A 20,200-nucleotide genomic window follows, 5' to 3' on the forward strand; every position below is an offset into this window, starting at 1 on the left:
GTGATTTGTTAGAGATGTTTGGCATGTTAACCAGTGTGTCTGCTGAACTCTATCCTGTGTCATGTCACCACACCAAAACTCAAGCTCTCTTTTTAAAATGTGCATGTTTTTAACACCTTTGCTTCAGCAGCTTCCTGCATAACTCTTCTTTCTCTTCCCTAAACCCTCTTGCATTTCCAAACAAATTAAAATACCACTTGTTAAAACCCTGCTAGGTATATTCTGCTGACACTTTTATTTCTGGAGATTTGGGGTGTTCTCATCAAAGCTGAAGCCACATCCCATTCATGCAGACAAAACAGACTGGGGCCCATTCTTCCAGCCTGAGCCTCCACCAGTGAGGATCTGGGGCTTGGAAGGGGTTTGGCATGCAGGAGGCTGAATGCTGCTGAGGTTAAAGCAGGCACACCCAGCAGACACAGGACTTTGTGTGTGTGCAAGTCAAGCCTCAAGAACTTGTTTTTCCAGCTGTGACTTTGTGTTGCACCCTCACCCGAGGGGCTGCAGTCCCTCACAGAGCTTGAGCCACCTCCAGCGAGGGCAGCAGGATCTGGGGGGCCTGGAGAGGGGGGGAGTGCTGAGGAGCAGCTCCAGTGCAGGGTTTGTTGAAATAGCACATCCAAATTAAAGTTTTACCATGCAGTGACTCATCCCTGTACAGAGAGCAGTTATTGCTCTGTACATGACACTCATTAGTATGCAAAGTGATGTTTGGGTTGGTAGGAAATGGATTAAATGTCAGGCACTGATAGAATCTTAAAGCTTTCTGAGGCCCCTGAAAGAAATCACAGGCACCAGCAGCTCTGCCCTTAGAGCAGAACTAAGGCATAAGGATGGGCTTGGAGCCCTGGTTGGGTGGCATTTGTCACTCATCTGTCTTGAGAGGCTGTTGAGTCTGCAGACCAGGCACCCCTTCTTTCTGAGGTGGGCAGATAATTTATTTCCAAGGTCCTTTAAGTTTCCTTACAATGTTCATTTAAGGTTAATGTATTAAAATACTACATTCAGTTTTTAAAGTAGCCTTTTGTTAGCTAATACCCATGCTGATCTTGTAACTGTAACTTGTGTGAGTGCTGACCTGTGTACAGGTAAAGGTGTACATCATGTTTAGCATTTAAACATAAAGCATTCCTGAGTGTGAGTGATTTTAGGGTGCTTTTACATGTCAGAAGTTAAACCCACTGCTTCTGCAAAGTGTCTTCTGTTCCCATGCAGAGGTCAGGAAGAACAGAGCCCTTAGGGTAATTTCTGAGGAAAAGGTGCCAGAAAAACCTGATCTTGAGGACAGATTGCAGACACACACGTTGGTGTAATGGGCTGCTTATTTGGGAGTAACTGCACTGTGAAGGGTGAGGGAAATCCCAGAGCACAAGGGTGAGTGTAAAATGTCAGGCTCTGCTTCAGGCACAAATTTCAGTTGTAAGGAGTAACCTGGAGACTGCTGTCCCATTGCTGTGGGGAGTGAGTAGGAGACTCTTCTTCCAGGTGAGAAAACCACATCCTGCTGGATTTGTTGAGTTGGAAATTGTGGAAATAACAGTAGCAAGAGCACAGTGTTGCTTTTTTAAAGATGATGCTTGCAGAGGTGTTTTGCAGCGTTGGATGGAGTGTGGGGAAACCCTTGGGCCCTGGGACCAAGTTGGTAATGGTGGCTGGTAAAATCAGTATAAACTAACATAGACTTGGGCACCTCCAGCTGGGGCAGCCGGCTCAAGGAGGGTTGTGGCTCCAGATTGTGAGGCTGTGAATGGGCCAGAGAGGCATTCCCACCTTCCCCTGAGGAAAAGGGAGAGCAGAAACAAAAGAGAATAAAAATGGCTTTTTGAACCCATTTTGTAACTGGGGCTGAAGCCTCGGCACGTACTCGGAAAGGAGCCTCTGTTACGTCCCGTTTCCTGATTCAGCGCCGTGAAACACGAGCCCGGCAGAAACACCGCTGTGAGCCGCAGTGTTGTTCCTCAGTGTTCCATTATCCCCTCCCTCAGTGAGGCGAGGGGTCTGCGCCTCCCAGGTCAGCCGCTGTCCCGAGGGAGGCTAGGGGAACATCAGGGGGTGCCCAGAAACGGGGAGTGTTGGCACCCCCCTGTGAGAGCCCCGGGGCCGTTCGGGGATCCCTCCGTGAGTCCCGGGGGTGTTCGGCCCCCGCCCCCTCACCGCCGCTGCCACAAGATGGCGGCCGCCCCGCCGGACTGCGCTTCCCGGTGTGCCCCGCGCCGCCACGCGAAATGGCCGCCAGGTGCCGTGCGGGACTACAGCTCCCAGCATGCCGCGCGCCGGGAGGAGGGTGGGGGGAAAAGACTACACGTCCCAGTGTGCAGCGCGCCGCCCCCCCGCCGATGCTGCGGCCTGCCGCGCGCCTGCCGCGGCCGCTTCCGGGGGAGGGGGGGCGGAGCCGGCGGGGGCCCGGCGTTGGCGGAAGTGACGTCAGGTCCGGCGGTGTGTGGCGGAGCGGGGCGGGCCGGGCCGAGCGCGGACCGGGCGGAGCGGAGCGGGGCCGGTGGGTCCGGTGGGGTCCGGGCGGGTCACGGCGGAGCGGCGGCTCCTCTGCGCACCGCAGGTGAGAGTCGGGGAACGGCTCCGGGCACGCACCGCCGGCGCCGCCGCGGGGGCTCGAGGGCGCCGCCCCCTCCCCTGAGGCGGCGCCGGGCCGCGGCCTCCACCCCCCGCGGCGGGGCCGCCCCTCGGTATTGTCTGCGGCGCCATCCGGGGCCTGCGGGGGCGGCTGGTGCCGAACAAAGCGGGGCCGGGGGGCGGCGGCCCTGCCGCGTTACCGCCCGCGCGGGGCCGAGCGCGGGGCCCGGGGTTACCGGCACCGGCTACCGACAACACCGGCTCGCGGCCCCGCTGCTGCCGAAACGTGGCCCCGGAGCGGGGCCGCCCAGCCGCCCAGGGGCCCCGTCCCTGGCGGGGCGCTGCTCCCACAAGCCCCGGCTGAGCCCCGCGCGGGGGAGGCGGCTGCGTTCGGTAACCTCCAGCGCGGCCTCCCAGGCGTTTCTATCAGATAGCGCTGGCGTCCCGCGTGGATTTGATTAAGAAATCTGTTTATTGGGCGAGTATAATTATTAGGCGGTTTTAATCAGCTCCCTCGATAAGAGCCGTGTGCTAATCTCGATAGATAAGGAGGAGCTGGGCCGGTGCTGCCGACTCGCAGGGGCAATCACCGGCTGATAAACAAGTCGCTGACTTCTGCCCCAGCTGCTCTAAAACACCTTCCTTTAATCTTCGGCTCCCACTAAAACCATGTTAGTTTTGGGTGCCTAAAGCAAATACTGTATTTTTTTTTTTACTTAATAATTCTCTTTTTTCTGTGGCGGGTAAGGAGCTGTGGTTGCTGCTTGGAATTAGTCCTGACCTCACCTCCGGAGAAGGCAGTGGATAATCTTCTTTCGTGACTGGGTTTTAAACGCAGCCTCTTCAGTCACAAAGCTCTGAATTTTAATGATGGTCGGTCAAGGGCTCTTCATGGCTGTAACTGCAGCAAAATTCAGGGAAATGGGTGAATTACTGGGCCTTAGTGATGTTCTGGAGTAACAAGCTGCACACTGCATAGAGAAAACAGCTCAGGGTTAGCTGAAAGCCTGTTGTAACAGGATTTTTTATTTCTGTCTTCATTCCTAAGATACAAGTACTATTTTTTATTAATGTCTTTCCTTATGCACTTGCAGTGTGCTTGCTCCACCACCCCCACTCCACACCAAAATCCCAGAGGAGCTTAGGTCAGAACCTCACAGTGTGTCACCGTGGCAGAATTCTCCCTGTTTTCTGTTCTTTAGCACTGCCAGTGTTACATTTCCTCTTCTACAGTGAGGAGCTTTGAGCTCCTCTGCTTCCCACCTACTCCCAGATGGAAAATGGGTTATTTTTATTCCCAGCAGCAGTGTAGCCTGGCACTGGGGCTTGTTTCCTGCAGCAGCCTGCTTGGATTGGGACTTTTTGCAAGACTGAGGTGGCATTTGGCTCTGGCCCTCAGAATCCCCTGACTGAAAAGGTTGTACCAGTACTGGTGGAACAAGACTGAGCTTGTCCCCACACGTGAGCACAGAAACCTGGTCTGTGTCTCAAAGTGGAGAAATGGGAAGGTTTATTTGTTCTGGGAGGTTTATTTGTTCTGTTGGAAGCTGCAGAAAATTAAATCAGGGGTGCTGTGAGTGAGGAGCCAGCCTGGGGCTTCCTCAGAGTTCCTGCAGGATAAGTGAGTGTGGGAAAGGCATGAATGGTCTGAGGGCTTCATCAGATAAACTTGAAATGTTCAGGCTGAGAAGATGAGCCTTGAAGATCATCCCCATCACCCTTGGGCAGTGGTGGACAAAGCTGGTTTGGGCCAAGCTGCACTTCCCTCCCTCCCTCCCTCCTAAAGCTGGAGCTCCTGTCTGGTGGGAACGCTTCAGAAATGGGAAAGCTGGCCCGTGATTCAACAAATTACCCTTCCAAGCTTTTACACAAACAAGTAGGGTTGGTTTGTTGGGTTTGGGTTGGTTTTTTAATTATTTTTACCATTCTGGACTTGTCTGGGTACAGTCACCTTTGTGTAGAAGCTGCCTGAGTTCCTCACTGCTGAGGCAGTTACTTTCAGGAAAATAATTATGTCAAGACTAGCTCCATAAAAGAGAAGGTGAAAAGACATGATAGTCAAAAGGGGGGGGGAAAGAAATTTGGGTTTTTTAGGCTTTATTTCCTGTACTCCATCCCATGTGTTGGTTTGGGAACAGCTGAAGTGGCTTAAAGCAATTTCAAGCTTGAATCGGGGTGTTAAACACAACGTCCTTTCCTGTTTTATGTAAATGCTGCCAGTAATCCTCAGCAAAATTGTGTTGAAAGAACACCAAAAAGAACCTGTTTTCCTTGCTGGAATACCCAGTGGAATACAAGCATCTGCTCCAGTCGTGGCACTTCCAGGGAGCTGCAGTGACTTCTGTGCTGGGCTTTGCCTTTGATAGAGAAACGTGGAGCACAGCAAGGCAGGCAGGTTCCTTCTGCTTTGTGCTTTTCTTAACTTGTCACTCAGATGTGGCAGGTTTTTAGCTGGTATCAGCAAGAGTTTTGAACCCAAGCTTGCATTAATTCCCTAGATAACAGAACCAACTGGAATGCAAAGAGAAAAATGTGAGGTGCTGGGTGATAAGCCCTTGTACTCTAATAACAACAAGGCTGCATTTTAACACCCTCCTCTCTGAAGAAGGCACTCTTTGATATGCAGACAACTAAGTTTTGTTAATAAAATAAAAATATTTTCACTTTTCATTGCGAATTTTAACATGAGAAAAACATTAAAATTTGACTTGAGTCATGGATTTTTTGTCAGGTTTTTTTTAGGTCTTTTTTCATGACGTTACCTGGCTTTGTGTACTGTTTAGAGAAAATTGATACTCCCAGTGTTAGTATCCAACAAATACTGAGCTTTTCCAGTGTTGATCTGTTTGTTTGGGCATGGCACAGAAGGGCAGCAGTGTTGTGTCACCTCAGAACACACAGATTTCCAGGTGGCCCTGTGCAGGGTCAGTTCCTCGTGGTTTCTGCTCACTGCAAGGTTTCCCAGCAGGAAAGGGCTGTGAAACCTGGCTCGTGCCATCACACACAACACTTAGAATTGCTTTGGAAAACAAATTCTCCTTTTGAGTGTTTAAATATTTTCCTACTGGCAGGTTTCCTACTGTTTTTTCCTGTCGCTTTTCATTGGCTGTGGTGCTTGGCTTGGGTGAGGTTCAGTTTGGGAAATTAATTTGTGCCTGGAATCCGCACACAATGGGGACGGTGCTTGTGATGCCGCTGCTTGCTGTGATCTCACAGCCCTGCTGCAGTCAGGGCCAGGCTGCCTGGAGCCCCTGAATGCAGGTGCAGCCTCTGCTCCCTTGGGCTGGGCTGGAGCAGCAGGGAATGAGGAGCCTGCAGGGGTTTGATGGTGCTCTCCTCAGTTGCAGGTTTGGGATCGGAGTGGCAGCCATGAAGGACCCGAGTCGCAGCAGTACCAGCCCCAGCATCATCAGCGAGGATGTGATCATCAACGGGCACTCCCACGAGGATGACAACCCCTTTGCTGAGTACATGTGGATGGAGAACGAGGAGGAGTTCAACAGGCAGGCAAGTAACTCCCTGCTTTGCATGGCCCCTCTGTCCTTTGTCCCTTCCCAGCTGAAGGGACAGAGCTGGGGTCCACCACTTACCCTCCTTCAGATGGGCTCTCTGGAGTGATCCTGGGGAACAAACAGCTCTCCCTTGCTGATCTTCTGCAGTCCTGGTGGAAAATACAGGAAGTGCAGCACATTCTAATGCATCCATTAATTAATTCCCTGCTTCTGCAGGAGGGAGGGGAGAGCAGAGAGCTGACAGAAGTACGTGGCACTTGGGAAGGGCTGGCCTGGGAGGCGTTCGTGTGTGGACGTGCTGAGTGCCCCAGTGCTGAGCTGGGGAATTCCAGGTGCACACCTGCCTTGGGAACAGCCCTGCTGCTCCTCAGGGTGCTGGTGACAGCTGCTCATTTTAATACTTGAGTCTTAGAGCTCCCTTCACCATCCCGTGGGAAGGAAGCCTTACCTTCCTCTGCCACCTTGCCTCTGTCACCCTTTTCTCTCCTGCTCTGGAGACTGGGGACAGCCCACCTCTTTCCACACCCCTTTCCCATTCCCAGCTTGCTCTGTGCCCTCCATAGCTGCTGCCTGTGCAGGGTGCTGAGTTACCAGCACAGGATCCTCAGGGTGCCAGCAGCTCTGAGCTCACTCAGAGCCAGGTTTGCTCACAAAACCTCTCTTCTCTTGTGCATTGTTTCCTGTTTGGTGGCTTTTTCCCCCTGGGAACTATCCCACTGTTAGTATACAGGGCGTGTAGTTCTCTGGAAAGGAGCTCAGCTGTGCCATGATTTTTCAGGCACAGATTCCATTGTCAGAGCAGAGGAAAGGTGGGAGTCTGAGGGGAGAAGGGTCATGCTCAGACACAGCTGGGACAGCCTGGTCACCTGCTGCTGCAGACACAGCCCTCTGGGAGCCTGAGCAAGTTAAACTGGAGCTGGAAAATAAAAACAGGCAGTCCTAATTTCCAGCATTTAGGGAATTAAATGTTGTTTAGCGCTGCTGGAGCTGCCATGGAGGCACCTGTAGGGGTACAGGCCTGTAACCAAGCCCCTGGAGCTGGGCAAGCCCTGTGTAACAGGAGCCTGTGACCATGTGCCCCAGCAGGAGGGAGGCAGTGCCTCCTGGAGGGAGTGCTGCTCTGGGGAATCACTGAGTCAGCCCTCGGTGCCTCTGAGCATGTGAGGATGAGTCCCCGTTGCCCAGAGCACCAGGTGAGCTCGTGGGTGTGTTTGCCCCAAGGGCAAGGACCCAGATTGCACAGCACTCCTGATAATCTGGTGTTAATGTTTTTGATTTGGTGTTTGTGGTAACTGAATTTCCACTCCAGGACTGAGGAGGTGTTTGATTTCAGAGCAAAGGGTAGATGGGAAAACTTGTTCGAGCTTCCACTGAGTGAACTTCTAAATCTGTCCTGAATCAATTTTCCATTCCCTTGTGTCTGGGCCAGTCCTTCACACCAGCTTCTGTTTCCCTGCTTTCCTCTCTTACACACTCTGATTCAGGACATGGAAAGTTTGTAGGATGATCTCGCTCCAAAGCTCCTTTACTGAACAACCAGGGCAAACTGCTTTAATCTCTGCAGTGCCAGTTCTGCCTGGCTTGGTTTGTGCTGCTCCCAGGACAGCAGGGCTGCATTCCTCCCAGCTGCTGCCATCAGGTGGGGTTCCCCAGGAGAGCACAGTGGGTGAGCACACGCTGGCAGCCAGCAGAGGCTGCTTGTTCCAGGTGACAGGCAGGGGTTATTTTTTCCCCAGGAGTCCCACAGGACACTTTCCTGGGGAGTGTTTCCTGGCTCTGGGTCTTGGCACAGCTCCCTTCCTCATACTTGCAGCGAGCTCAGTCCAGACCAGTTGGTACAGCTGAAATCTTTGCTTGGGACCTACATTTTCCTTCTACTTCAGGTCATAACAAGCTGCAAACCAAACAGCTGGGGCTGGGGGGGTTCTCCTGCCTCTCCCTTTCAGCTGCAGCCCCAATCCCTTGCACAAAGCACTGATGTCCTTGCTGCATGGATGTGGTGCTGGGGTGCTGCTGACAGCTGGGTGCACACACCTGGGAATGAGCCCACAATGGATCTGTTGCTGAAACAGTTTCTTTTCATTGCACAGATCGAAGAGGAGTTGTGGGAAGAAGAATTTATCGAGCGCTGTTTCCAGGAGATGCTGGAAGAGGAGGAGGAGCATGAGTGGTTCATTCCAGCCCGTGATCTCCCACAAACAATGGATCAAATCCAGGACCAGTTCAATGACCTTGTTATCAGTGACAGCTCATCGCTGGAGGATCTGGTGGTAAGCTCAGCTCCTCATTCTGTTTCTAAAGCTCAAGTCTTTGTGCAAGGCTGGGGCTTATTGCTGCTTATGGCAGGAGAAAGTCCTTCCAGCAGAAAGGAGCCTGCTAAACCCTGCCTGGCTGTGCAGAGTAGGTGGGAAGGAGGTGTCTCCATGGGATGTGACCTGTTTGGTGGCTTTCTTCATACCCACGTGGAGCCTTTCCCATGGCACAACTCCAGGAGTGGGTGGGAGGTTATGAAAGAAGGGCCCTGAGTGGAGCCAGGGCTGGGAAAGGGTCACTGGGCATCTGCCAGCACTGACACGTTGGGCTGGTCTGGGCCCTGTCCCAGGGTCTGGTTGGGACTGGGAGAGCCACAGCAGATCCCTGGAACAATTCTAGGGAAGGGGAAAGCAGCCAAACTGTAACTGTTTCCCTCTTTTTGCTGCCTGACTTCTGTGCAGAGCTCAACCCAAAGGAAAGGGCAGCATGTGCTTCTTTTCCCTCACAGAATCCACAGTTGCTCTAACAGAGCACAGACCCCACGTGATCCTGTCACACAACTGCTCTGAGATTCAGATGCAGACCATGACTTTCCCAAGCTGAAGCAGCTGCAGGCAGCAGTTTCAGCCTCAGTGAGGATCAGAAAAGCCTAATCCTCCATTTCTTTGTGATAAAGAACTCCTTTTGAAGGTGCTGGTGCCCACCTTGAACTGCAGGACATGGAGCAGCAGCAGCTTGCCAGGGGGCAGGACAGGGGAGCCACAGACAGAGACATGTAAAAAATCAATACAGTGCTCATACACATGAGATTCCCAGAAGTGGCTGAAGTTCCTGGAACAAGTCACCTCTTGCTTAAATAAGCAAAATTTAAAAACCTCATGGCACGTTTTAACAGCTCAACTTGAGAAAAGGCTATTTCAGCACGAGGGGGAAGCTGCTGTGTTTGGTGCATGCCTGTGGTTTGCTGCTTATTCCCTGAGCCCTCATCCAGCTGAAACTTCAGGTGGAGCTAAGGAAGGTTGGACAACTCAGGGAGTAGCACTCAGGGAGAGGAATGGGCTTTTCTGGGGATTATAGACTGCTGCTAAGTGTAAGAAGCCTATTGTATACCTGATTGTTCCTCTAAATCCATAAACCTTTGCCTTTAATTGTCTTCAGCTTGAAAATGGAAGCTGAAAATAACAATTCACCCTGATTTCTGTTCTTCCCTTCCTCAGGTCAAGAGTAATCTGAATCCAAACGCAAAGGAGTTTGTTCCTGGGGTGAAGTACTTAAACATTTGAGTAGACTGGGCCCTCTTTTGGTGGATGTAGCACAATTTCCACACTGTGAAGCCAGTATTAGAAGATTTAATTGTAAAAGCTCTCTCTTCTTGTCACTGTGTTACACTTATGCATTGCCAAAGTTTTGTTAGTCTTGCATGCTCAATAAAAGTGCTGAGACTGTTATTAAGTAAATCTGTCAAAAGTTTAATGGAAACATAATTGGGCCCTGGCTCTGTGCGAAGGAGGCAGTGAGGTAAGAAGCACCAGTCAAGTTGAGACAAAGTACCACGTTAATAAAACCTTCTGCAGACTCTGACTTTTTAAACAGGACTTGGAATTTGCGGTGAATGGTCTGTTTTTAACTAAAGATGTGTTAACTGGTGCTAGCTTGCACCTGATAATGCCTTAACTTCCAAGTGAAAGTGAGGAGATCTGATTGTTATGCAAATTAGCTAACTTTCCTTTGAGGTATCAGTGTTGTTACTAATGTTAATTTCCCCCCTTACAAAACATCGTGATCCTGGGAAGCAGCGTGAGCTTACCCCAAATCTCACAGACCTGTGCAGAGTCGTAGATCTCAGCTCCTGAACTAACATCCAGGCATTTGGGAGGAAGCAGTTCCCTGTCCTTTGCAGTGTGTGATCATGTTAGAAACCTTCCCTTCCCTTCCCGTGCTGTTCAGGGAGGTGTGAGATCCATCACAGTTCCTGCCAAGAACAGGCATCCCACACAGCACTGCCCATGGAACCCTTAGCATCCAACTCCCCACAGCTGGATTTAACCAGGCAAACCCCAGCATTAGTGATTTGAGTGGTGCTTTTCCCTTGCTTTGTTTAATCATCACTACACAATAGTCTACAGCACAACGACTTTTTTGGGGTTTTTTTTTTGTTTTGTTTTTTGGTTGTTGTTTTTTTTTTTCTTTTAATAAAGCTAGAACAGTTTTGGCTTCTTAAACTTCATATTTGGGTAGGTTAAGCTGCCATACGTGTTCAGTGTGAATAGTGTTTAAGTTGAAAATATTGTAAAAAAATTATATTTTTTCAAAAATATTTAAAAAAATAAATAATAGTAGAACTGATGTGGTGGCTGTCTCATAACTGGGCATCTGGCATGGGAACTCACTTGGCAGCATGTGGAGGACAGGGCTGGCACTGTGGAACCCCCAGGATCGTGGCTGGAGCTGGACTCTTCATGGAATCACAGACTGCTCTGGCTTGGAAGAGACTTGAGAGACCCAGTTCCATGGGCAGGGATGCCTTCCACTGTTCCAGGCTGCTCCAAGCCCTGTCTAGCCTGGCCTTGGATGCTTCCAGGGATGGGATTTGTTCCCCTCCTCCCTCTCCATGCTCTCCCATCATTTTCCCTGTGGCTGTTCCCAGGCTGGCCCTGCTGGCAGCCCCAGGAGCAGCTGAGGGCTCTCAGAAGCTGCTGCTGGTGCCTGGCACTGGAGCCCCAGAGCTGGAGTCGAGTGCTGGCCCAACAGCTTCTGCAGCCCCATCCACTCTTGTTTCATGGAACACCCTGAGTTGGACCCACAAGGATCAAGCCCAGAGCCTGCTCAGGACAGCCCAGCCTCGTTGTATCTCCTTTTTCAGCTTGGATTAAAGTGAGGCCCAGCTGGGCTGCAGCTTTGCAGGACGGGCAGGGTGAGGCGGGGCCTTCCCACAGGTGCTGCCCTGTGTCAGGAGAGCCTCTCCCTGCTGGGGGAGCTGCACCAACCCCCTCTGCTCTGCTCTGCTCTGCTCTGCTCTGCTCTGCAGAACAGTCATGGAGCTACCCCGGCTCCGTGCTGGGCACCGCCTTCCCTTCCAGCACACAGAGCTGGCAAAATGTCTCCAGGATTTCCACTGACCTGGGGAGAGTTAAGACTCGAGCACCTAAAGGAAAAGGTCAGCAAATAACACACAGCTGGTTTCTCTCTGCAGTGGGAGTTCCACAGCGAGTCCTGCATGGCTGCAGTTTGTCCACGAGCATTGGCCTGGCCACTGTCACCTCGGGGTGGTGGCAGCTGAGTGCAGCAGCCAGGAGCCAGCACGTGGAGCAGCCAGGCTGGAGCTGGGTTGATGCCTCTGCTGTGTCCCGTAGCACTGGGATGTTCACTGGGGAGGAGCTGCCCTGTGATGCTGGGTTCGGGGTGTGACTGCAGCAGAGGGGTGGCACCCGGACCTGGCACAGCAGTGCTGGCACTGCCCCCAGACTCCCTCTTAGTCCGGCTCCTGCCCCAGTGGGTGGGGACAAGGACATGGGAGGGGATCCCACTGGCCAGAGCAGTGTCACACACTGTCACACTCTGCTCAGCACCAGGACAGCAGCCAAAGAGGGGCTCAGAGCCTGGCTGGTGCTCTGGGAGGTGGGGAGTGATTGTATTGCATCCCTTGGGGGGTTATTTTAACTTGGGGTGATTTTTTTTCCCTCAACTTCACTTTTAACGGATTTTCTCACTTCTCTCCCTGCTCAGGCTTGGGAGTGAGTGTGTGACAGTGCCACCCCGAGCTGTGACAGGGTTGTGCAATGTTGCCTCAGCTCAACTTTGGTGCTAAATCCAGGCCAAGGACTGGCCTGACCCCGCTGTGGTGTGGGTCAGCCACCTCCGTGGCTGCAGCTGAGAGCAGCCTGGGGCATTGGGGCAGTGTCACCAGCACGGCCAGGACAGGGCCAGCGCTCCAGAGCTCCCGGGCCAGGAAGGGTTTGTGCTGAGCTGCCTCTTCCGCAGCCCCGGGTTCAGGCAGAGCCCGTCTGGAAGAACTCCAGGGTGTCTGAGTGCCTGGCAGCCCAGGAGGAGCAGGATCAAAGGTGCACAAAGGGCGAGGGAACGGTGCAGGAGGCAGCACAGACACTGGTGGCGCACGTGCACTTGAATATATTATCTTATTTAATGCGTCATCTTAAGTTAGGCATCCTAAGGCTGGTCTGGACCCTGCCCCACGCAGAGCCCGTGCCAGCTGCTGGCTCACCGTGCCGGAGCCGAGGGCACAGCGCGGTGAAAATCCGCGGCCCCGGGTGGGAGTCGGTGGCCCCGGGTGGGAGTCGGTGGCTCCGGGGCTCTGGCCGGCTCCGGTGTGGCTGAGGGGCTCCAGCGAGCGCTGCGCGAGTCTCAGCCAGGAGAGCTTCGTGTGGAGCGTGGCACGGGGTGGCGGTGCCCAGGCTGTGCCCCGGAGCTCGGGGTGTCCCCAGGAGCAGCGTTGTGTTTCCCCAGCCCCGCGTTCAAGCCGAGCAGCCTTGGCCGTGCCCTTGGTGGGCGCTGCCGAACCCCGAGAGCCCCCCGGGAGCTCGGCTCGGCTCCTCCGGCGCTGGGGCAGGACCTGAGCGCCCCTGGCTCAGACCTTGGTGCACACCGAGCCCCCGTCCGGGCCCTGTGCGGCCACCGAGCCGCTGCCGCCCGGCCGGGCCCGGAACCCGGTGAACACCGGGCAGATGGGCACGTTCCGGAGCCAGCGGCTGCTCCGCACCGCGCCCATGCCGAAGGGGAAGTCGTAGCTCCTCAGGCTGGCGCTGCTCGAGCTGTCCGAGTGCGCTCCTGCCTTCCACTGCACCAGCCCTCGTTCCTCCTGGGTCCCTGCGGGGTGTCCGGTGTCACCCCCGGCCCCGCCATCCCCCCTGGCAGCTTTAAACCGAGAGGAACCTGCCCCAGCCCCGCTGCCCCTGCCCGCCCGTGTGCCCCGTTACCCGGGATGGTGTTGTCCAGGATGAAGGCAAGAGTGCCCCCAACGAACATCTCCGTGGTCAGCAGCACCGTCAGGATCTGGTCCAGCTCGGGGACACCTGCGACAGCGTGGGACGGGGCCGGGATGCTGTGAGGAGGAGGAGCCGGATTTCCCCGCTGCTCCCCGGTAGATCTGCGCTCCTGTCTCCCCAAAGTGCCCAAACCGCGGCTCTCCGTGGGGCCGTACCTGTGTTAATGGCCCCGGGGTGGGAATCCAGGTAGTTCGGCAGCACCAGCCCGAAAAACATGGCAAAGCCCAGCACGAAGAGGTTTCGGGAGGAGTTCATGTCGACGAACTGCAGGTTGGAGAGGCCGACGGCCGTGATCATTCCTGCCGGCAGAGAGGCGGCGATGCAGGCGGGGGAGCCGGGGCTGGCCCAGCCGCGAGTGGGTGCGAGGGGCCTCCGTTCCCCCATAGCCGCCCTCGGGCTCACCGGCCCCGGGGCTGCGGGGACCTGGCCCAGGGCTGCGTTTGGGGCATTCACTTACCGAACAAGGTGCAGAACATCCCGCCGAGCACGGGGTCGGGCAGGGAGGCGAAGAGCGCCGTGAATTTGCCGATGGTGCCCAGCAGGAGCATGATCCCGGCGCCGTACTGGATCACCCTCCTGCTCCCCACCTGCGCACGGACAGCGGCAGCCGGTGACGGAGCCTGCGCCCCCCGGCCCAGCCCGGACCCGCCCCGGCCCCGGTACCTTGGTGATGCCCAGGACGCCGATGTTGGGGCTGGAGGACGTGGAGCCATTGCCGGTTCCCAGGAGCCCCGCGATGATGCAGGAGATGCCCTCGGTGAAAATGCCCCTGCGGAACAACACGGCGGGGCTGGTGCCCATCCCACTGTCCTGCAGCCTCCCTGACCGGTGTCCAGAGATGCTGCGGTGCGAGTGAGGTGCCGTGGAGGGGGGAGCAGCCGGCTGTACCTGTTGATGGCGTGCACCGGGGGCGGCGGTGCTCCTGCCAGCCGGGCACAGGAGTAGTAGTCCCCGATGGACTCGATGATGCCCGCCAGCGTGGCACTGAACATGCCCAGCACGGCTGCGGAGGTCACCGTGGGCAGCCCCCACTGGCCTGCCCGGGGGCAGAGCATCTCAGGGCTGGGGACAGCCCAGGACCCCCCAGCCGGTGCTCACCGGTGCCATTTGGGCCCCCCGGGTGTTTCCCAGCCCCGGTGATGCCGCACCAGGTCCCCACATCCCCAGGGCAAAGGGGTATCGGGGCACTCACAGGGGTAGGGGACACGGAACCAGGGTGCCACGGACAGGATCTCCCCGCGGGCGTCCGTCCTGGCCTTGTAGCCGTACTCGTCGGGCCGGCTGGGGAACACTCCGGTGCGGGTCAGCACGTAGCAGATGAGCCACACCAGCATGATGGCCAGGATGATCTGCGGGCACACACGGCACCCTCCCGCACCGCTCCCGAGCCCGCCTGGGGCAAACGGGGCAATGTGGGGCCGCCCCAGGATGCTCCCAGCCAGCCCCTACCGGGAACATCTTGAAGATCTGGACGCGGAGCAGGACAAAGCCGCGGCCCCGCCGGTAGCCGGGCAGGCAGATGGCGACCTGCCGCAGGTACTGGGCAAACAGGACAATCAGGAAGATGGTCCTGGGGGAGAGACAGATGGGATCCCTCTGATGCCTCGGGTTTCAGCTTTTATATTTTTCAGATTCTGTGCTGCTTTAGTGTGTAATTCTGAGCTGCATTTTAGGGGATGGTGAGCTCTCTGCACGGAGCATGGAGACAAAACAATTCCTTCTCTAGCTGGGCATCAAGGACAAATTGTTGTGTTGTGATCCAAATCTCAGGCCCAAGAGCAGAAACAACGTGGGCCGAGGAGAGATAAACAAGCAGGATGGGACTGCCTGGGCTGGAGCTGTAATTGGACAATTAACTCCAATATGCTAATGGAGCAGAACTGATCAAAGTGACAGACTCCTGTGACCAGTTGTGCATTTTGTGATCATTTTAGTTCATCTTGGGTGCAGCCTTGGTTGGGCTCTTGTGCTGCCCAAGGCGCATCCATTGAAGCCTCCTAATAAATCCCTGCTTTATTCTTTAGCTCTGTCCAGCCTCTGTTCTAGGTCGGCCTTCACAAGGCATCACCTCCCACCCCTGACATCCTCCTGGCTCTGTGTTGGACAACCCTGCCCTCCTGTCCCCATGTCCCCCATGTCCCCCGTGTGCCCCGTGTCCCCCATGTGCCCCGTGTGCCCCGTGTCCCCATGCCATACAGCACAGAGATGCCCCAGTGGGAGCCAGCCCGGTCACCGGCCGCCTGGAACACGGAGAGTCCGATGAGGGACACGGTGGGGGTGACGGTCAGCGGCCCGATGTAGCTGAGCAGTGCCCCGGGGAGCCCCAGCAGCCCGATGAGCACTTCCACCAGGCTGGACACTATGATGGCCCCCTGGATCTGCAGGGCACGGAGAGGGTGTCAGCAGCCTGCTGGGGAGTCAGGGTGCCACGGGGTGGTGGCAGGATCATGGCAGGGTGGTGGCAGGGGGTGGCAGGGGGTGGCAGGGTGGTGGCAGTGTGGTGCAGGATGGTGCAGGGTGGTGGCAGGGTGGTGGCAGGGTGGTGGCAGAGGGTGGCAGGGTGGTGCAGGATGGTGCAGGATGGGGCAGGATAGTGGCAGGGTGGTGGCAGGGTGGTGGCAGGGTGGTGCAGGGTGGTGGCAGAGGGTGGCAGGGTGGTGGCAGGGTGGTGGCAGGGTGGTGCAGGGTGGTGGCAGAGGGTGGCAGGGTGGTGGCAGGATCATGGCAGGGTGATGGCAGGGTGGTGCAGGATGGTGCAGGGTGGTGGCAGGGGGTGGCAGGGTGGTGGCAGGGGGTGGCAGGGGGTGGCAGGGTGGTGCAGGATGGTGCAGGGTGGTGGCAAGGTCGTGGCAGGATGGTGGCAGGTTGGTGGCAGGGTGTGCCAGGATTGAGGGAGGATTGTGGCAGGTTGGTGGCAGGGGGTGGCAGGATGCTGCAGAGTGGTGGCAGGATGGTGCAGGGTGGTGGCAGGATGGTGGCAGGGTGGTGGCAGGATGGTGGCAGGATTGTGGCAGGATTGTGGCAGGTTGGTGTCAGGACTGAGGGAGGATTATGGCAGGTTGGTGGCAGGGGGTGGCAGGATGGTTCAGGGTGGTGGCAGTGTGGTGGCAGTGTGGTGGCAGGGTGGTGCAGGATGGTGCAGGGTGGTGGCAGTGTGGTGGCAGTGTGGTGGCAGGATGATGAAGGCTGGTGGCAGGGTGGTGGCAGGATGATGAAGGGTGGTGGCAGTGTGGTGGCAGGGTGGTGGCAGTGTGGTGGCAGGATGATGCAGGGTGGTGGCAGTGTGGTGGCAGTGTGGTGGCAGTGTGGTGGCAGTGTGGTGGCAGGGTGGTGGCAGTGTGGTGGCAGGATGATGCAGGGTGGTGGCAGTGTGGTGGCACTGTGGTGGCAGTGTGGTGGCAGTGTGGTGGCAGTGTGGTGGCAGGATGATGCAGGGTGGTGGCAGTGTGGTGGCAGTGTGGTGGCAGGGTGGTGGCAGTGTCGTGGCAGTCTGTACCTCTCGCATGCGGGGCTGCCAGATGTGCGACGTGTTGAGCGGCAGGGACCAGTTGCCGTAGATCTCCTCTGGGGATGGAGGGCGGTGAGGTGGTCCTGGGGGTCGGGGAGCAGCCGGGCACCCCCTGCACCCCCCTGCCCTCACCTTCAGGTGGGCATCGCCACTTGTCCAGGGCCAGGATGGACTTGGCGGGCACGAGGAAGGCCAGGGCGCTGGCCTGGAAGAGCGGCAGCCTGCGGGGACAGAGGGGTGGATCCCGTGCCTGTGCCCGGGGTTGGGCACGGGGCCCGTGGGGCCGTGGCTCTACCTGATGCCCACGGTGGTCTGGATGAGGGTGGTGATGCCCACGCAGGTGAAGATGGTGCCGATGAGGTAGCTGACGGTGAGCTGGTCCTTGCCCACGCACAGGCTCTCGGCCAGCAGGAAGGGCACGGCGATGGTGCCGCTGAAGCACGTCAGGTAGTGCTGGGGGGCGAGGGGGGCTCAGCGGGGCTGGGGGTGCCCCACACCGCGGGGAACGGGGATTTGGGGTCTGACACTTGCCAGGCTGTACCTGGAAGCCGAGCAGGATGCAGAGGTACCAGGGGGGCACGTCCTCGATCTTGTAGAGCATGTCCACCTCCGGCCGGGGGGGCCTGGTGCCCGCCCCGGGCTCCTGCTGGGGGGGCACAGCTCAGCCTGTCTCACCCTGGGACTGCGTGCGGGGACGGGCAGCCCACCCGGCCCCATGGGAGCCCCTGTGCCCGCGGGGAGGGGAGGGGTCCCGGCTGGCCGGGCTCCATCCGCAGGGGTGTCACAGATGGATTTGGGGTGCGGTGCTGCCCACGGGGTGCCCGGTACTCACCCTGCCCGCCACAGGCAGCTCCTTCCCAGGGGCGTGCGGGGAGCCCGCGGGGCCCAGAGCCAAGTTCCCATTCTGGCAGTGGGGACGAGGGAGGAGCTGGGTCAGTGCGGCCCCGGGTGTCCCTCGGGGAGGGGCTGGGCTCTGCTCTGAGGGACGCGGGTGACACCGGGCCATGGCCCAGCGTGTTTCCTGTCAGTCCCACCCGGTGCCCGCTCTGACCTCCAGGAGGGGTCTGGGCTCCCAAACCCACCGATCCCTGCCTTGTATTTTGTTCCTGGAAAGTCTGGAGGGGGATCCCCCCTGCAGGTGATGGGAAAGGTGGCACGGCCGGTCCCAGCCGCAGCATTCCAGCGTGTCCCCTCGGTCCCGCGATTCACCGCAGTCCCCAGGCTCCCCCTGGCCTTTGGCAGCCCCAGCAGGGCATCCTGACCCTGAGCTGGCCATCGCCGGGTCGGTGTGCCCGGCCACCACCTCCCTCCCCACCGCCCTGGGATGACACCGAGGAAGGGATGGGGATGGGGACAGGGACGGCGCCTGCATTCACCTGGGGCTGAGCCAGGTCTCCCGAGCGGGTCCCCATCCTCGGACGCTTCCCGGCGGCGCTGTCGCTGCTCGGGGGGTTTTATGGCCGTGGGAAGGACTTTAGTCCCCGGCCGGGCGGTGGCGGTGGCGGGGGGAGGGCGGCCATTGGCTGGGGGTTGTGAAAGCGGCGAGCGCAGCCCCGGCACGGATCAGCCATTAACTCCTTTAATTGGGGCTGCCCCCGCCCGGAGCAGCGCCCGGTGAAACATTGGAGCCCGTGGGTTACACAGTAATTCCCCGCTCGCCCGAGCGGACACCGAGCGACAGCGGCGACATCGGTGACAGGCGACAGCGGCGAGGCGCCCACCCCGGCACGTGTCGGCTCCCGCCGGGGACGAAGTCGGCTCCGAAGGTCGCCGGGGCATTAAGCATTAACCACGGCGGGCTACAGCTCGTTCTGCGGCGCCTTGCGGGGCTCCGGGCGCTCCTTGCGGCCGGCGCACGGTCCCTTGTCGCCGTGGCACAGCAGCTGCCGCAGCGCGGCCGGGCCCCGCCGGTGCGCGCTGTAAATCTGCGCCTCGCCCCGCTCGCCCACGTAGCCGAGGCACAGCTTGGAGAGCCTGCGAGGAGCCGCGGGGTCACCGGGATAGAGGGGACCCTGCCCGGCCCCCCTGCACCGCCGAACCCCCGCTCACCTGCCCGGCCACGGTCCCCCCGACACCAGCACGCTCAGGGACTGCTGGCTCGGCAGCCCCGGCCCCGACAGCCGCTTCTGCCCGTCCAGCTCCAGCACCCCGTAACTGCGGGGAGAGGGGGGTTGGAGGCAAAGTGGTCGCTGGGGACACCCCTGTCCCTGGGGAGACCAGATCCCTGAGACACCGCCATCCTCAGGGACATTCTGACCCCTGCGGACTCGCCCGTAGCCGGGATCACCCTGATCCCAGGGACACCCCCATCCCGGGGACACCCTGCTCACCTCTCCCAGTCCTGCGAGCAGCTCCTCTCCAGCACCTCTATGTAGTCCGACTCCTTCAGAGCCTTCTTGCCCACCTTCCCTTCTGCCTTGCGCAGCTGCTCCTCAATCTGGGGTGAGAAAAGGCAGAATCGGGGCACTGGGGGTGGCAGCCTGTCCGTGACCCCGGTCCCCAGCGGGGCTGGGCTCTGCACCCCGCTCTGTGCGGCCCCAGCAGTGGAAGCACATCTGGGTCAGAGGGTCCATGAAGAGCCCAAAAGGCTTCTTTAAGGTGCCGATGAGGAGCAGCAGCATCTCCCCAGGCTGAAGCCTCCCCACAAGGGTTCTCACTGCCGCTTTTGGGGTGCCGTGTCCCCGCTCCCAACCTGGAAGGCGATGGCGTGGCAGGCGTCACAGCGCAGCGATTCGGGCATGTGGGGCGAGAGCCGCTCCTCGGGGCTCAGCTGGGGCGCGGGGACGGAGCGGGACGGGGCTGCGGGGGGGTCCCCGCACGTGTCCTCGGCCCCTGTCCCCCCCAGCAGGGTCAGCACCAGCCACGCTGCCAGCGCCGCCCGCATTCTGCTCCGAGAGCGCGGGGCGGAGGCGTGGGGTGGCTGCAAACCCCCCGGCCGGGCTGCAAACCGGGCTATGAATCCCCGGGGCGGGCTATGAACCCCCGGGGCGGGTTATAAACCGTGGGGCGGGCTATAAACCCCCCGGGGCGGGCTACAAACCCCCCGGGGCGGGCTACAAACCCCCCGGGACTGGCGAGCGGCGCCGAGGCGCGGGCAGCGCACACCTGCATCCGGCTGGGGCGGCCCGTGCGAGCCGGGCATCGCGGCACCACGCGGGGGATGTGCAGGGGGTGCCCCCTCTTCGGGAGGGTTTTGCTGTAATTCCGTCCTGTAACTCAGCATGATCCCTTCTCCGCAACCTCAGTCCTTCCTGGGATGGGGTGGACCTACAGGGGCTGGGCGAGGGTTTGGGGTTAAGGACTGGGGTTTGAGGCTCATGGTTGTGGTTGTGGCTCATGGTTGTGGTTTGGCG

General features: G+C 58.1%; 3 protein-coding genes across 9 annotated transcripts; 1 reads left to right on the top strand and 2 right to left on the bottom strand.

The window, feature by feature from the left end:
* The first annotated feature begins 2,463 nt into the window (after window positions 1–2,463).
* On the top strand, window positions 2,464–10,682 carry PAIP2 (poly(A) binding protein interacting protein 2). 4 transcript variants are annotated; one of them, XM_063168455.1, is made up of 4 exons: window positions 2,464–2,557; window positions 5,913–6,078; window positions 8,174–8,353; window positions 9,554–10,682. In XM_063168455.1, exons 2-4 carry the CDS (start codon window positions 5,941–5,943, stop codon window positions 9,617–9,619), a joined length of 384 nt encoding a protein of 127 aa, XP_063024525.1. In that variant the 5' UTR covers window positions 2,464–2,557; window positions 5,913–5,940; the 3' UTR covers window positions 9,620–10,682. The 4 variants fall into 4 exon arrangements, with proteins under 4 accessions (XP_063024525.1, XP_063024523.1, XP_063024522.1 ...); XM_063168453.1 differs by having other exon boundaries at window positions 2,483–2,557; window positions 5,919–6,078; XM_063168452.1 differs by lacking the exon at window positions 2,464–2,557 and adding an exon at window positions 4,802–4,962.
* Window positions 10,683–12,458: 1,776 nt separating this feature from the next.
* SLC23A1 (solute carrier family 23 member 1) lies at window positions 12,459–18,348 on the bottom strand. 4 transcript variants are annotated; one of them, XM_063168457.1, is made up of 15 exons: window positions 18,224–18,348; window positions 17,680–17,751; window positions 17,389–17,490; window positions 17,143–17,300; window positions 16,980–17,068; window positions 16,836–16,903; window positions 15,536–15,717; window positions 14,789–14,909; window positions 14,532–14,688; window positions 14,228–14,375; window positions 14,003–14,108; window positions 13,797–13,926; window positions 13,495–13,638; window positions 13,271–13,366; window positions 12,459–13,160 (listed from the first exon to the last, which is right to left on the bottom strand). In XM_063168457.1, the coding sequence occupies exons 1-15, from the start codon at window positions 18,257–18,259 to the stop codon at window positions 12,922–12,924; spliced, it is 1,848 nt and encodes a 615-aa protein (XP_063024527.1). In that variant the 5' UTR covers window positions 18,260–18,348; the 3' UTR covers window positions 12,459–12,921. The 4 variants fall into 4 exon arrangements, with proteins under 4 accessions (XP_063024527.1, XP_063024526.1, XP_063024529.1 ...); XM_063168456.1 differs by having other exon boundaries at window positions 17,389–17,493; XM_063168459.1 differs by lacking the exon at window positions 17,680–17,751 and having other exon boundaries at window positions 18,224–18,263.
* A 64-nt stretch (window positions 18,349–18,412) lies between these two features.
* Window positions 18,413–19,755, bottom strand: MZB1 (marginal zone B and B1 cell specific protein). Its single transcript, XM_063168460.1, has 4 exons — window positions 19,540–19,755; window positions 19,178–19,284; window positions 18,897–19,001; window positions 18,413–18,821 (listed from the first exon to the last, which is right to left on the bottom strand). Exons 1-4 carry the CDS (start codon window positions 19,729–19,731, stop codon window positions 18,647–18,649), a joined length of 579 nt encoding a protein of 192 aa, XP_063024530.1. The 5' UTR covers window positions 19,732–19,755; the 3' UTR covers window positions 18,413–18,646.
* Window positions 19,756–20,200: the final 445 nt, after the last annotated feature.

This window comes from Melospiza melodia, chromosome 14 (assembly GCF_035770615.1).
Source record: "Melospiza melodia melodia isolate bMelMel2 chromosome 14, bMelMel2.pri, whole genome shotgun sequence".
NCBI lineage: Eukaryota > Metazoa > Chordata > Aves > Passeriformes > Passerellidae > Melospiza > Melospiza melodia.